At 40.3% G+C, this 15,643-nt stretch overlaps 1 protein-coding gene across 4 annotated transcripts in view; it reads left to right on the top strand.

The window, feature by feature from the left end:
• The window catches only part of BAG1 (BAG cochaperone 1), a 73,755-nt gene that overhangs the window by 39,248 nt on the left and 18,864 nt on the right, over window positions 1-15,643 (top strand). For all 4 annotated transcript variants that reach the window (XM_081346487.1, XM_081346486.1, XM_081346488.1 and 1 more), the window contains exon 4: window positions 14,513-14,626. In XM_081346487.1, the coding sequence (XP_081202613.1) occupies window positions 14,513-14,626 (114 nt within the window). The remainder of the gene's footprint in view (window positions 1-14,512; window positions 14,627-15,643) is intronic.

The raw sequence follows: 15,643 nt of genomic DNA on the forward strand, positions 1-15,643 counted from the left end.
AGGCAGTGCCAAAGAATGTTCAAACTATCGCACCATTGCACTCATTTCTCATGCTAGTAAAGTCATGCTTAAAATCCTACAAGCTAGACCTCAGCAGTATGTGGATCGAGAACTACCAGAAGTACAGGCCGGATTTCGAAGAGGCAGAGGAACTAGAGATCAAATTGCCAACATACGCTGGATCATGGAGAAAGCTAGGGAGTTCCAGAAAAACATCTACTTCTGCTTCATTGACTATGCTAAAGCCTTTGATTGTGTGGATCATAACAAACTGTGGCAAGTTCTTAAAGAGATGGGAGTACCAGACCATCTTATTTGTCTCTTGAGAAACCTATATGCGGGCCAAGAAGCAACAGTGAGAACTGGACACGGAACCACTGATTGGTTCAAAATTGGGAAAGGAGTCCGGCAAGGCTGTATACTGTCGCCCTGCCTATTTAACTTATATGCAGAGCACATCATGAGAAAGGCAGGGTTAGATGAATCAAAAGTTGGAATTAAGATTGCCGGAAGAAATATCAACAACCTAAGATACGCAGATGATACCACTCTAATGGCAGAAAGTGAAGAAGAACTAAAGAGCCTCTTGTTGCGGGTGAAGAAGGAGAGTGCAAAACTTGGGTTGAAACTTAACATTAAGAAAACCAAGATCATGGCATCCGGCCCTCTCAATTCCTGGCAAATAGATGGGGAAGAAATGGAGGTAGTGACAGATTTTATTTTCCTGGGCTCCAAGATCACTGCAGATGGGGACTGTAGCCAAGAAATTAAAAGACGCTTGCTCCTGGGGAGGAAAGCCATGGCAAATCTAGACAGCACACTAAAAAGCAGAGACATCACCCTGTCAACAAAAGTGCGTATAGTCAAGGCTATGGTCTTCCCAGTTGCAATGTATGGCAGTGAAAGTTGGACCATAAGAAAGGCTGAGCGCCAAAGAATTGAGGCCTTTGAACTATGGTGCTGGAGAAGACTCCTGCGAGTCCCTTGGACTGCAAGGCGATCAAACCGGTCAGTCCTAGAGGAGATCAATCCTGACTGCTCTTTAGAAGGCCAGATCCTGAAATTGAAACTCAAATACTTTGGCCACCTGATGAGAAGGAAGGACTCACTGGAGAAGAGCCTAATGCTGGGAAAGATTGAGGGCAATAGAAGAAGGGGACGACAGAGAATGAGGTGGCTGGATGGAGTCACTGAAGCAGTAGGCGTGAGCTTAAATGGACTCCAGAAGATGGTAGAGGACAGGAAGGCCTGGAGGAACGTTGTCCATAGGGTCGCGATGGGTCGGACACGACTTCGCAGCTAACAACAACAAAGGTGTCATTCAAAGAGTTACCTTGTAGAGAACCTTGTTTTATATTTGTTCCAGAGCTTAGGATGCCATGCATAATAAAATTATTCTTAAAGTCAATGTTTATTTTTTAAATCTTGTCATACTGTAAGTAAGCATGCCATCCAAATCTTAGTTCATGGCCCTGTAATTGAAGTACGGTAATCTCTTGTTTTGGAGAGTTACCTACTCCTTCATTGAGATCATCAGAATCAGTTTCAAATCTGGCAAATCCAAAACTACTTTCTTCTGTAGCATTTTGCAATAATTTGCAATTTTTCCTTGCTATATAAATTTAGAAATATCATTTTGCCATTGTTTAAACGGGGTGTCATTTGTCAATATCAGTAAGTTCTGAAATAAAAATAATATCTTTGGTAAGATTTCTCAATTACTGAGATTCTATCTAATTGTAAATTGTTCCATCTTAATAAGTTTTTTTTAATATCACTCCAAATGGATTCAAATTTGTTTTTTAGAATTTGTATTTGTCAGGGTAACCACAAAATACTTAACCTTTTTCCTCACCTTGAAAATTGTCTTTCTTGCCAATATTTTATAATCTGAAAAAGCTATATTCTTGAGAAGCATTGTTGTTTTCTATTTGGAGGGTTAGCAGGCTTCAAAATAAAGTCATATAACTTCTTCAACAAATATTCTATACAGGTTATGGTTTTGCAGAAATAAAAGTAGATCATCAGTAAAGATTATCAACTTCCTTTTTAATTTTTAAATGCATTATTTTCTCCTTAGGACTAAATATCTTTAGTCATAACTTCACGCACTAATATAAACAACAAAGGAGATAAAGGACATTGTTGTCTCACGCTCTCTTGAATTTCATATGGTTTGATTAAATCTCCATTAATAATGTTATTGCTTGCTGTGATGTGTATATTGCTTTAATCCCTTGAATAATCCCTTGAATAAATTTCTCTCCAAAATACAAGACTTTAAATGTAAAGAAGCCAATTTCAGTTGTCAAAGGCATTCACCACAAACAGAAATATTAAATATTGGTTCTTATTGCAATATTGTAAGTGAATCAATAACATTCAAAACAGTTCTCAAATTGTCTCTCAATTGGCAGAAAGCCAGATTGGTCTTCATGAATATAAGGCTGTAGAACTTTCTTCAGTCTTTCTGCCAAAATTGAAGTAAGATTTTATACTTATTCTTTAATAATGAAATTGGTCTATAATTTTTATACTCAAAGCATCTTTCCGTTATTGGTAATGCCACAATGTTGGGTTCTTTCTAAGTTGGAAGAATCTTTGCTTCTTGTAGTAGACAATTCATTTATATCTTTTAATGGCTGTAGGAATGATTCTCAAAACATTTATAAAATTGGCTTGTGGGATCTTGTGGATGTATAGCTTTGCCTATTTTCATTTTTTTAAAAATAGTTTCTGATATTTCAAAGGTGGTTCATTCATAGGTTATCTCTAAACTTGTGAGACCTTATGTAAATGTTTTGTAGATATTCATCTATTTTTTCTGTGTATTTCCTGTTTCTTATAAAAATTGGAAAAGAAATTATAAAACAACTTTTTAATAAGGTCATTGTCTCCTTTTTGGATTTCCTCTATGATTTTCTTTTTCCTTTCTCAGTTTATATACCAGCCAAACTTCTGGTTAGTTGACAAATTCATTGCCCGGCTTGACTGCCCTAAGCGAGGCCGAGGCTGCAAGTGAGGCCTAAACCTCTCAACCCGGCCCTGAGGTAAAAACGTGAAGAGGCAAGAGAAGGAGAGGAAGGGGGGCCTGGCTGAAATGCGAACACACAGTTGGGCACATGAGGGAGAAACTGGGGGGAAAAAATCTACTCCCACCAACTCATGGTCCCGCCACTGGCTGGGGCTCTCGCCACCATCCACCCACTATATCCTTGCGATTGGATGGCTTGCCTGAGAGGTTGAGGTGGGCCGGATAAAAAGACAAGGCGGGCCGCATGCGGCCCATGGGCCATAGTTTGAGGACCCCTGGTCAAAATATTCATTTAATTTCTTTTTATAATCCTTCATAATAATTTTCTTCTGTAAAATAGATTCATTTAATCTTCACCTATAATTCAAAATCTTTTTTTCTGAGTATCAAAAGAACTGGATTGTAATCAGAAAATTATTTAGGCAAAATATCAGCTTCTAAGATTTTATTTGTGAGGCTTTTAGAAATCCATATCATATCAATTCTTGAGGCTAATTTATGTTGTTCTGAAAACAAAGCATATTCTCTAGCCAGTTCATTTTTTTTGTTTCTATGAATCTATCAGTACTAAATTGTCGATGATGTCACAAAAATCTTTGGTAATTTATCCTGAGAATTTGATCCCTTTTGTAGATGTTTTGTCAAAGTAGATGAGAGAACTCCATTCCAGTTACCCAAAATGAACCAGTTTTCGTAAGAAAAGAGTGATAATTGAGCCATAAGATACTTTTTAAAAAAAAAAACCTTTATCATCTTAGAGAGCTCCACTATAATTGATTTTATTCCAATAAGCTCCACTTTTACAGCTAGAAATCTACCTTGCTCATCTGATAATAACTGGTTTTAAATTGTCATTTTATATTTAAGACAATTCCATTGGAGTTAATTCTTTATATAATCTTTTAGTTGCTAAATATTTCTTATTAAAATAATATGTATTTCTTGCAAACAAATTATGTCAACATTTAATTTCCAGATAGGGAAATATTTTTTTCCTTTTAGATGGGGCATTTGCCCTATTAATGTTTCATGTTAAGTATTTATTCTCCATCTTTAAACAGTGAAACAAAATTCTGTACAGTCATTTCCTCAGCATCTTCCTTGGTTTTTTTTATATCTGATGTTTGGGGTTAGTCCACACTGGATTGTTTCCCCGTATACATTTCTTGCATTGGGTCCAGGATTAGTTCGTGTTTAATCAAAAAATAGTTAGCTTTTTCTGTGGAGTTCAGTTTAAATCTTTATTCTTGATAAGTAAATATCATTCATTCAAGTTTGTCCCAGTGAAATGTAATCTTTTTCTTCTTCAGAATGTCCATTAAGAAGGGATAGGTTTTCCTCTTTCTTAAAATTCTAACAAGAATTTCCTTCAGGATAATTATATCTACATTTTATTTATCATCAAATCTTTATTTGGTAACAGGGCAGCATGTAGAATACAGAAATCATAGTTACTTAAAATACAATACAAGAGAATGTATGAGTGTGTGTGTGTACACAAATATATACATACACATACGTGCACATACACACACTACAATACCTGTATCTAAAAGGGATTAGAATCAATCCTATGGTATAAAGAACAAATTACTGAGCAGTATTTAGCTGTGGGGAGAAAGATGGAGTCTGACCTATTAATAGCATTTTAAGATAAAATAAATAGGAACCAGAGTATTTAATAAGAAATGGAAATAATAGCTTCTGGAGTGTTCCTGTATAGATGAGACAAAAGAGCATAACATATTCCAACGATATAGTTATACTACCACTACATGGACAGTCTTTGTTCAACAGAACTTTTTGATATCTTCCTTTAGTAACAGCTGTTGGAAGAATATTGAATCTGGCAAGGAAAGGGCCCTTCTGAATTTTGGGATAGTTATATGACTGAGATACCTAGCTGGTAAAGAGGGTGTGCAGAGTGGCTCAAGAAGTGTTTCTAGATAGGGCTGAGAAATCAACTTTCAGCTCTAAATAAATGGCCCTAACTATCTCAACTGATTTTTTTTGTCAAGTAGTTCCAAAGGGGGGGGCTCTCATCTAAATCAGTTTCATACAGAATATCTTTCTTTTCTATTTTACAGTTCAAAAATTCCACACTATTCTTTATCTGTTTGATTTCTCCAGTAAGCTGATGAATCTTCTCACAAATATCCTTTAGGAGTCTATTAATTTTAATTCTAGCTTTGCTTTCATTTGCCTGAATTGCTTGAAGTGTTTCACCTGAATATTCTCCAGAACAGCTCTTAGGGGTTGAGGTTACTCTTAACCTCTTCCTTCTTGCCTTCTCCTTATCACCATATTAATAACTCCCAAACTTTCCCCCTCCTATTTCCCCCACTGCAACAACCCTGTCAGGTGAATTGGGCTGAGAGTATATGGCCCAAGGTCACTTGCTGGCTTTCATGGATAAGGCAAGATTTGAATTTATGGTCTCCCAATTTCTAGTCTGATGTTTTAACCACTAGACTCATATTATGATAAGGCTCAGTTTGTTAAATTAATTGCTTGCAGACAATTTTGCGATCCTTGATGTCCTTTTGTGGTCAAATAGTAGCTCTAGAAATTTGTTCCATTAAATTATAGCTTAGCGGTACAAGCGATATTCTGTCTTGGCTCTCTCTTGTGGTCATATATCTCATTAAAATTAAACAGCTTTAATTCTGATATTATTTCCTGTCCAATCAGAATTCTTTTTCTCCCACAACAAACTTCTTAAAATCACTAGTTATAAAGGTTTTATTCAAAATTTCAGGCAAAGTCATTGTAAAAGAAATATACTCAAAAAAGTTTAAGTCATTATGTTTAAAAAATGTGAAAATAGTTTTAAGCTTCCTAATTCTGGTTCATCTCCATTATCTTTCCTCCTTGCCATTTTAAAATCATGGAGCTTCTATAATGATACAGTTTGAAAAAAGAAGCAGGCTTCAGCCAAAAAAAGTCCCCTTTAAAGTAGAAAAAAATCAACAAAATTAAATGCCTAAGAGATGGAAGACACATTTTATTGTCCATTTTAAAAATAATTAAAAATCTCTGATTCTTCAGTGGTAATCTTGCTTCTTGGTTGCCTGTCCCTAGCTGAAGACTAACCTAGTCTCTTCACGCTGCTCCAAAGTTTTCCACAGGAACCCAGATACCCAGAGAATTGAGACAGGGAAGTTTCTTCTTCAGTTGCCAGGAGCCCATATTTTGGTCACATGACTGTGGGGATGTTTTCAACAGTTGTAAGTTTGAGTAAGTCATTTTTCAGTGCTGTTTTAACTTCAAATAGTCACTAAACAAATAGTTTAGGACAAAATGTATTTGCATCCAGCTTGTTTAGTAAAATTGTCTAAATCTTATTCGTTTTTTAAAAGAATACCCTGCTCGCCATGGATTTATTATTTTTTAAACTTTTATCAAAAAATTTTCCAAAGAAAAGTTTAGAGTTTCAGAACAGAATGTTTTTTCCCCCTGCTAGGTTATAAGTGAAAGGAATGGAGTCTAAAACATTGAGCATCTTTTCTTTAGTATATCTAGCCATGTCAGAGCAATTCCTTATAGCTCCCCATTTATTTATGATGATTTTAAAATCCCTTCCAAACAGAGGAGGCTAAGATTTAAGAAGTTTTCAACTTTCTGGTCCAAAAACCTAAGACTTTGGGGTTTTAAAAACTGATTAATATTGGCTTTTAAGGTTCTCTGTTACAAAATTTATTAGTTTATCAGAATATAAAATACAAAGAAAATTTTAAAAAATGAGAAACTAGGGGAGAAAAAAAATAAAGGGAGAAAGAAGGGACTAGAAGGGGAAAAAGCTGTTGACTTCTGATAATAAAAGTAGAGCCTCAACTTTTTACTTTTACATAATAATTACTAGCCATTTCTAATCAGCACAAACCCATCTAATCAGCAGAATCAAAATTTCATTTTTTATCACAATCACAAAATCCAGAAGTGCTTTGCAAATGGAAAGAAGATTAGGTTCTTTTTTTAAAATAAAATAACTGTCTATTTTTTTTTCTTTGGTGTGGGAAATAATATATATTTCTGTTTGTAATTAATCTTTTTAAACTATCATTTATATTAACCAAATTTATTACCGTATTTTTCGGACCATAAGATGCACTTTTCCCCTCCCAAAAGTGGGTGGAAAAACGAGGTGCATCTTATGGTCTGAAGGTAAGTGAAAACACTTGTCTCCCGTTCAGTCAACGCAGTCCATCAGCTCCATTGGAGAGACGTGATTGAATGAAGACATGGAATTCTCCGCCCCGCCCCTGTGATTGGTCGGCAGGGGAGGAAATACGGACGTGCCTGCCATGCCTTCTGACTGCCTCCCCCTCCCTGCGCGCGCACATTTTCTTTCTTTTACCTCGCTGCTAAAGAAATAGTTTTTGCTAAACTAAACCTCATAGGCAACTTGCCCCAGCAAAGCCGTGAGGAGTTGTCTCTGCGAAGTTTATTGGAAGTGATTTCCCATTTGCAAGATAATACTGCTAATTGTTTGAAATTGCTCTTAGAAAACCTATTCAGGGAAAAGAAACTACCTTTCTTTCTTTTTTTTCTTTCTTTCTTTCTTCTTCCCTCCCTCCCTCCTTTCTTCCTTGCTTCCTTCTCTTCCTTCCTTCTCTTTCTTCCTTCCTTCTCCCTTCCTTCCTTCCTTCTTTCTCTCTCTCTCTCTCTTCCTTGCTCCCTCCCTCCCTCCATCCTCCCTTTCTTTCTTCCTTCCTTCCTTCTTTCTTTCTTTCTTTCTTTCTTTCTTTCTTTCTTTCTTTCTTTCTTTCTTTCTTTCTTTCTTTCTTTCTTTCTTTCTTCCTTCCTTCTCTCTCTCTCTCTCTTTCTTTCTTTCTTTCTTTCTTTCTTTCTTTCTTTCTCTCTATCTCTCTCTTTCTTCCTTCCTCCCACCCTCCCTCCTTCCTTCCTTCCTTCTCTCTCTCTCTCCCTTCCTTCCTTCCTAGTATACCGGTACTATTTGGTTCAGAATATTTTTTTTCTTGTTTTCCTGCTCTAAAAACTGGGTGCGTCTTATGGTCAGGTGCGTCTTATGGTCCGAAAAATACGGTAACTCTCAGATTCTTTCTTTAAAGGAGAAAAACTTTTTGTTTAAACCCATTTTAAGACTCAAGACTTTTATTTGAAAATATTTCTAAAATCAATAAATTTTAGTACATCTTTTTACTTCTAACATACCTTCAAATTCACTTTCAATAGCATTTACAAATTTTAAGAATTACTTAAACATTGTATATATAAAACATTTTTCACTTTATAAACACAAAATTACATTAGAGCTTTCTTTCAATTACATATATCAGATTTGTAAAGAGCTGTGTTAACTCCAGTTGCTTCATTAAGTTTAAGTCACTCCCTTCCACTTATCCTCAGAGAACAAAATCTTATTTTTCTCTGGAATGACTGAAGTCTCTTTTTCTCAAAGAATTTTCATCCTTGTTAGTATCCATGAAGAAAAAGTCCCAAACTTGTCCTCTTGAGAGTTGTGGATTTACTTGGAACTCTTGTTTCAGTTGCGCTGAGAGGGTTGGATTCAATGCACCATCATAATAAAGACTGGTGTCATATTTGTATTCGATAGTTGCATTTAAGTCATTTATATCAGAATTCCCCAACCTTTCTAGGTTGGCAGCTCGGGGTGGGGGGAGAGGAAAAGAAGGGATGGTTTTGTGGAGGGGCAGGTGTGTGTGTGTGTGTGCACATGAGCACCAGTTGGCCACTGGGCCGTGTGAGTGGCTTGCCTGTACATGAGTGTGTGTGTATGCATACAGACCCACTTGTGCGAGTATTGCCAATGTTTGTGGCCCCGCTCATATGAGCAGGGCCATGAGCACTTGTGCGAGTGAGGCTGCAAGCACCCATAACACTCATGGGTGTTGCAAACACCTGCAAAGCTTGTGGCAACACTGATGCAAGTGAGGCTGCAAACACCCGTGATGCTCATAGCAATGCTCGTGCGATGGGGCCACAAATGCCCGTGACACTCATAACAATGCTTGTACAGGCCGGGCTGCAAATGCTGGCGACCAATAGACTATGGCTCAGTAGTGGGCCACAACCCACAAGTTGGGGACTCCTGCTTTACATTGTCAGGTTTTTGTGAAATTGTGTCAGTGGTCTGATACCTTTTATACATGACTGCACCTCTTTCTCTTCTTTTATATCATCTATAACATATTTTCCTTTATGACATCCTTAGAACATAATTGGTCTATAAAGTGAATTATTTTCTATAAAATTACACCATATTTTCCGGCGTATAAGACGACTGGGCGTATAAGATGACCCCCAACTTTTGAGAAGATTTTCATGGGTTAAAAAGTAGTTTTCCCTATGTGGTGCTCCTCAGGTGCCTTAGAGTTAACAATGCTCAAAATTGTTCTGGCTGAGAATTTTAATTTTCACACATCTGGAGAATGCCAAGCTAGGGAAAGACTGATTTAACCAAATGTTTTGATTCTCAGCATCTTAGGCAAAAAGAGACAATGACGCTTTTATCTTAGCTGTTCGGATATACAGAGTCTTGATGTTTAACATTCATTGTTTGCTTCTGATCTTTCTAAATAAACCCAGCCTATTTTTTATTTGTGCACAGCATTAAACTGTGACCTTATTTTTATTTTATAAATGTCCTCAGTAGCAGAATCTTCTAGATATGTCCAGCTCTCTCCAGTTGACTGACATACAAAAAAGATGCATTTCTAGTATGTTGTGAGCTTTAGCACACTTGTAGTTATGAGGCAATGTAGGAATACAATACTATTGACTTGACTGGTTCATGTAGATTTTATTTGCATATTTGTAACACTCATACTTATTAATGATAACACTCTTTGGTAGTCCCAAAGGTGCTTTTTCCAAAAGGCAACTGGCCTTTCTTGGTTTTTTTTCCTTTGAAAATGTTTTCACTTCTCATCCAAGCAAGCTTCTTTAGTTGAACTAAGAAGCTTCTTGGATGAGAAGCAAAACATTTGCACAGGGGGAAAAAACAACCACCAAGAAAGTTCAGTTGCCTTTTGGAAAAAAACACAACCATGACCTCATGACTGAGAATCTCCACAGGCATTCTCTTTGGTATGATTGTGCCTGTCTAGACAAAGTGAACAAACTGCTTCTGCCAGACATAAGTAGGAAGTCAGGGCTGCTTCTCAATTAGGTGAAGGTTTATCAAGAGCTTTTGGCCTTGAGATCAGCTTTGCTCTGCCTCACCTAAACCTTGTCTCCTCTCGCCTTGGCACCCCCTTCTACTTCAGCCACACGCGCTGGCTGTTTCGGCCAGGAGCGACGAGCATTGTGGCCCAACACTTCAGGAAGGCACCAGGTCTGAAAGAAGGCAATTCTTTCCATAGGTTAGTTAATGAACAGGGCGATGGAGGAGTGGGGGGGGGAAGAAACGGGCTCAGCCCTGCGCCGCAAGTTTAAGATTCACACACCCTCCCCAAGGTCGCCTTCTACTTCAGGGCAGAGGGGCGACCCCGGGCTGCTGAAGCCCCAGCACCAGCTTTCCACTGCGGTCTGCCTGTTGCAATTCCTGAGCTGCGCCTTCCCGGGCAGGTGTTGCTGTAGGTCTGCCGCGGCACCACACCCTGAAGTTAAACTCCCAGGGTCAGGTGAAGCTTAGCTCTGCACGAACATGTCAGGTTGGCTTCCGCCTGGCTTTCCGCACTCCCTTGAGCTCTTGTGCTCGCGGAGCGCCAGTGGCTTGGCACGCGCTTAACTCCCGCTCCCTTCCAAAAAAAAAGGGCTGCTGCCCTAGGACGCCGGTAAGCTGGAGCCTCAGCCTCGGTTGGGCTGGTCAGTTTATTTATGAGGAGGCCGTCTTTCACTGTTCTCGAGCGCTGGATTTGTCCGTTTCCACTAACGTCTCTGCTCCCGAGGATTGATTTACTATTTTCCGGCGTATAAGACGACTGGGCATATAAGACGACCCCTGACTTTTGAGAAGATTTTATTTATTTATTTATTTATTATTTAAACTTGTATACCGCCCTATTCCCGTAGGACTCAGGGCGGTTTACAGGGAAAAATTTAAAATACATACATACAAAGTTAAAATCGATTAAAACTAAAATTAAATTAAGTCCCTGAATTTAAACTAAAACCCCATTAATAAATAATTAAAACCCCTCAGTCTGGGCCAGACAGCTCAAAAAGCCAAGTTTTCAAATCCCTGCGAAATGAGCGAAGGTCGGGGGCAGTCCTAAGCTCCATGGGAAGATGGTTCCAAAGGGCCGGCGCACCCACAGAGAACGCCCTTCCCCTGGGGATAACCCGCCGGCATTCCTTGACCGGCGGTACCCTAAGAAGGCCCTCCCTGTGGGACCGCACAGGACGATGGGAAGTTGATGCCAGCAGCAGGTGTTCCCTTAGATAATCCAGATCCAAGCCATTGAGAGCTTTATAGGTCATTACCAGCACCTTGAATTTCACCCGGAGGGCAACCGGAAGCCAATGCAGCTCACGGAGAACAGGTGTTACACAGGAGTATCGGGAAACTCCCATAACAACTCGTGCAGCTGCATTCTGCACCAGTTGAAGCCTCTGAGTGGTCCTCAAGGGCAGCCCCATGTAGAGAGCGTTGCAGTAGTCTAGCCGGAAGGTCACGAGCGCATGGGTGACTGTGCGTAGGGCATCTCGGTCCAGATACGGCCGCAACTGGCGTACCAGACGAAGCTGGGCAAAAGCCCCCCTGGTCACGGCTCCTATATGGTCTTCAAAATTGAGCTGTGAATCCAAGAGGACGCCCAAGTTGCGAGCCCTATCGACGGGGGGTAACACCTTACCCCCCATCATTAGTGGTGGAACAACCTGCTTTATCCAAGATGCCGGTATGTACAGCCACTCAGTCTTGGCAGGATTGAGACGAAGCCTGTTTCTCCCCATCCAAACCCGGACCGCTTCCAGGCAACGGGACATCACGTCGAGTGCATCACTGGGTTGGTTCGGGGTGGAGAGAAAAAGTTGGGTATCATCAGCGTACTGATGATACCCCACCTCGAAATCACGAATGAGCTCGCCCAGCGGTTTCATGTAGATGTTGAACAGGAGGGGAGAGAGAACCGACCCCTGGGGGACTCCACAAACGAGAGACCTCGGGGCGGACCTCTGCCCTCCCGTCAACACCGACTGCGAGCGGCCCAGGAGGTAGGAGGAGAACCACCGTAGAACAGTGCCTCCCACTCCTAACCCCCTGAGACGCCACAGTAGGATACCATGGTCGATGGTATCGAAAGCCGCTGAGAGATCTAAAAGGACTAGGACAGAGGAACATCCCCTGTCCCGAGCCCGCCAGAGATCATTCACCAGTGTGACCAATGCCGTCTCCGTGCTGTACCCGGGCCTGAAACCCGATTGGTACGAGTCAAGATAATCCGTTTCCTCCAGGAACAGAGGGAACTGATGCGCCACCACACTCTCAACAACCTTCGCCAAAAAGCGAAGGTTGGAGACCGGACGATAGTTATTTAAAACAGCCGGATCCAGGGCAGGCTTCTTGAGGAGGGGCCTCACCACCGCCTCCTTCAAAGCAGTGGGAAAGGTACCCTCCTTCAAGGAAGCAGATATTACTGCTTGGAACCAGCCTCGTGTCTCCTCCCGAGCCGCACAGACCAGCCAGGAGAGGCACGGGTCCAGTAAACAGGTGGTGGAACTCAGTCTCCTCATGATCCTGTCCACGTCATCAGGGGAAACAGGGTCGAACTCAGTCCAGGTAACATGCTCAAGACCGCTTGATTCCTCCATTCCAGACTCTGCCCAGTCAGAGTCCAAATCGGTCTGGATCTGAGCGATTTTATCCACCAGATGATGACTAAACTCCTCAGCCCGTCCCTGTAAGGCTTCCTCCCTCGTCTCCCGATTAAGGAGAGAGCGAGTCACCCTAAACAGGGCGGCTGGGCGATTATCTGCGGACGCGATGAGGGCAGTGAAGTAATTAGACTTCGCCGTCCTCATCGCAGCGAGGTAAGACCTTGTAAAGGCTCTTAGTCGCAATCGGTCAGATTCAGACCGGGTGGACCTCCAACCGCTCTCTAGACCCCGTCTCCAACGCTTCATCTCCCGGAGCTCCACGGAAAACCATGGGGCCCAACGGGATCTGTGCCGAGTCTGGGGTCGCAAGGGTACAACACGGTCGAGTGCCTCAGTGGCCGCCCTTTCCCAGGCATCCACCAAGGCATCGACCGGGCTGTGAGTTAAAAAGTGGCTGTGGGTTAAAAAGTCGTCTTATACGCCGGAAAATACGGCACTTGTTTTTAACCATTCTCCTAGCTCCCTCTTGTGGTCAAAGAATAATGTTTTTATAAAGTAGTTATTGATTCCTAGCCAGAGTTCATAAAAACTGAAAAGTTTCAGTCATCCACAATAGAGCAGTTCAAAGCAACAGATTACTTAAGTGTAGTAAAATAAAGTCACAGATTTCCATTATGTTTCTCCATCAATTTTTTAAAAAATTGATACTCCATACTTATTTTAGCATGCCTTCAGCAACCCTCTTCCTTGTTGTAACAATAAAGACTCAAAAATGGTGCATTCAGTCATAGCAGACTGTGACTAAAACAAGCCTCTTTTAGCTAAAATTAAGAAATGAAAGGCACAATTTACTCTCTGTTTGAAAAATAAATTCCAAAATGGTTTCTTTTTCAACAATGAAGTGATTCAGCCCCACCCCCAGCTGAACGGCTTACCAGCTACTCTGAAGCACAGTTCCTGAAGCTTCTTCCAGACTACTGCTATATGGAGGATCTTCTGGGGTGATTTTAGGACTGTCCCTTACCAAGGAGAATCATATAAACTAAAGGAATGCCTTTTTCTTCTGTTATTAAGTTGAAAAAAACGCCATTCCAGAGAAACAAACCTCCCTGGGCAGTTATCATCCGTCCACTATGGTCATGTGAAGCCCTTTAATATTGGCCATTAAGGTTGTCTGGTTTGCAAAATAATATATTAGTACTATAATATTCAACATCTGTAATACAATGATTCTACAATGCAATCACATACTTGCTTCTAAGAAGATTTGGAAGATGTTGTGAAAAAAATTGCCCTATCTTTTTTAGGCATAAATATATTTTAACTTATTGTAGCATCAGTAATCAAGCAGGGATTGTACTAAAGCAAAAACTTTAGATTTTGACAATTGGAGATTGTTATCTGCTTCAGAAACCTATCTATAGGCAAATATGTAGCAATTTGAAACCAGAAAAGCTAGCTAAGCATCTCACTTTCCCCATAGATTGCAGAGCAGTTATACTCCGTCATTTGGACTATAACATTAGGCATCCATTTAAGGCCAAATGGAATAGCATGTACTTATGTCATATAGCTGCCTGCTCATCGTATGTTTTACTGCAAATTTTGTTGTGATTTATTCAGTTGTTCCCTTATATATTGTTCTGTGATTATAATATTTTTGCCTTTTATTTGAAAGCATCCACCCCAGCAAGCCAGGTACTTCATGATAGTAATGTTTTCTTCTCTTAACAGAACAGTCCTGAGGAGGAGACTGAATTAAAGAAATTAAAAGTTTTGGAGAAATCAGTGGAACATCTTGCTAAAAAAATAGATGAAGTAAATAAAGAGCTTAGAGAGATTCAGAAAGTAAGTTACTTTACATTTCAATAGTTAATATATATTTGTAAAAGTCAGGTATAGATTTGTCAATTTAGAATCTGACAAAATCTAGCAAAATGTATGGTCAGAAGTATATATGAATATGAAAATGAATTTTCTTCAGAATGATTGCTATATAATATGTAGGGCTTAGGAGGTATGACTCTGAGATGTGTGTAGGTGTAACACAGATCATGCATATTTTACTCTAGAATTGTGATAGATTTAATCTAACTGAGATTTGGGAAGGCACTCCCAGTGAGGGAAGAGTGATATGTCTTCGACTATGAGTGTTATTAACATTATAATAAAGCCTATATCTGAATGTAACTCTCCCAATTAATGTTGTGGAATTGTAAGACTGTGTGATCTGTACATGTGATATTGGGGAAGGACTGTATAGATTCAGAGTTGAGGTAGAAGACAGCCAGCTTGTATAGCAGTAGGGAGAGAAGAAAATATGAGAGAACAGAAGCCTGCACATGAAGGAAGTTTATAAGTTAAGTTTATAAGTTTATTGAATTTATATACCGCCCTTTTCCCGTAGGACTCAGGGTGGTTTACAAAGTATTTAAAAACATCAATACAATACAAGAGTTAAAAACAGTTAAAATAATTAAATTTGATCCCTGAGGAGGAGGGAAAAAAAACTCTCAGCCTGGGCCGGAAAGCTCAAAGAGCCAGGTCTTCAGGTCCCGGCGGAATGACCGAAGGTCGGGGGCAGTCCTAAGCTCCACAGGCAGCTGGTTCCAAAGGGCAGGCGCACCCACTGAGAAGGCCCTCCCCCTGGGTGTTATCCGCCGGCAGTCTTTTACAGGTGGCACCCTGAGAAGGCCCTCCAAGCACAGGACGAAGGGAACTTGATGCCGGCAGTGGGTGTTCCCTCAAATATCCTGTACCCAAGCCATTTAGGGCTTTATAGGTCATCACCAGCACCTTGAATCTCACCCGGAGGGCAACCGGAAGCCAATGTAGCTCGCGGAGTAGATGTGTTACATGGGAGTA

This window comes from Vipera berus, assembly GCF_964194415.1.
Source record: "Vipera berus genome assembly, chromosome: Z".
Lineage (NCBI taxonomy): Eukaryota > Metazoa > Chordata > Lepidosauria > Squamata > Viperidae > Vipera > Vipera berus.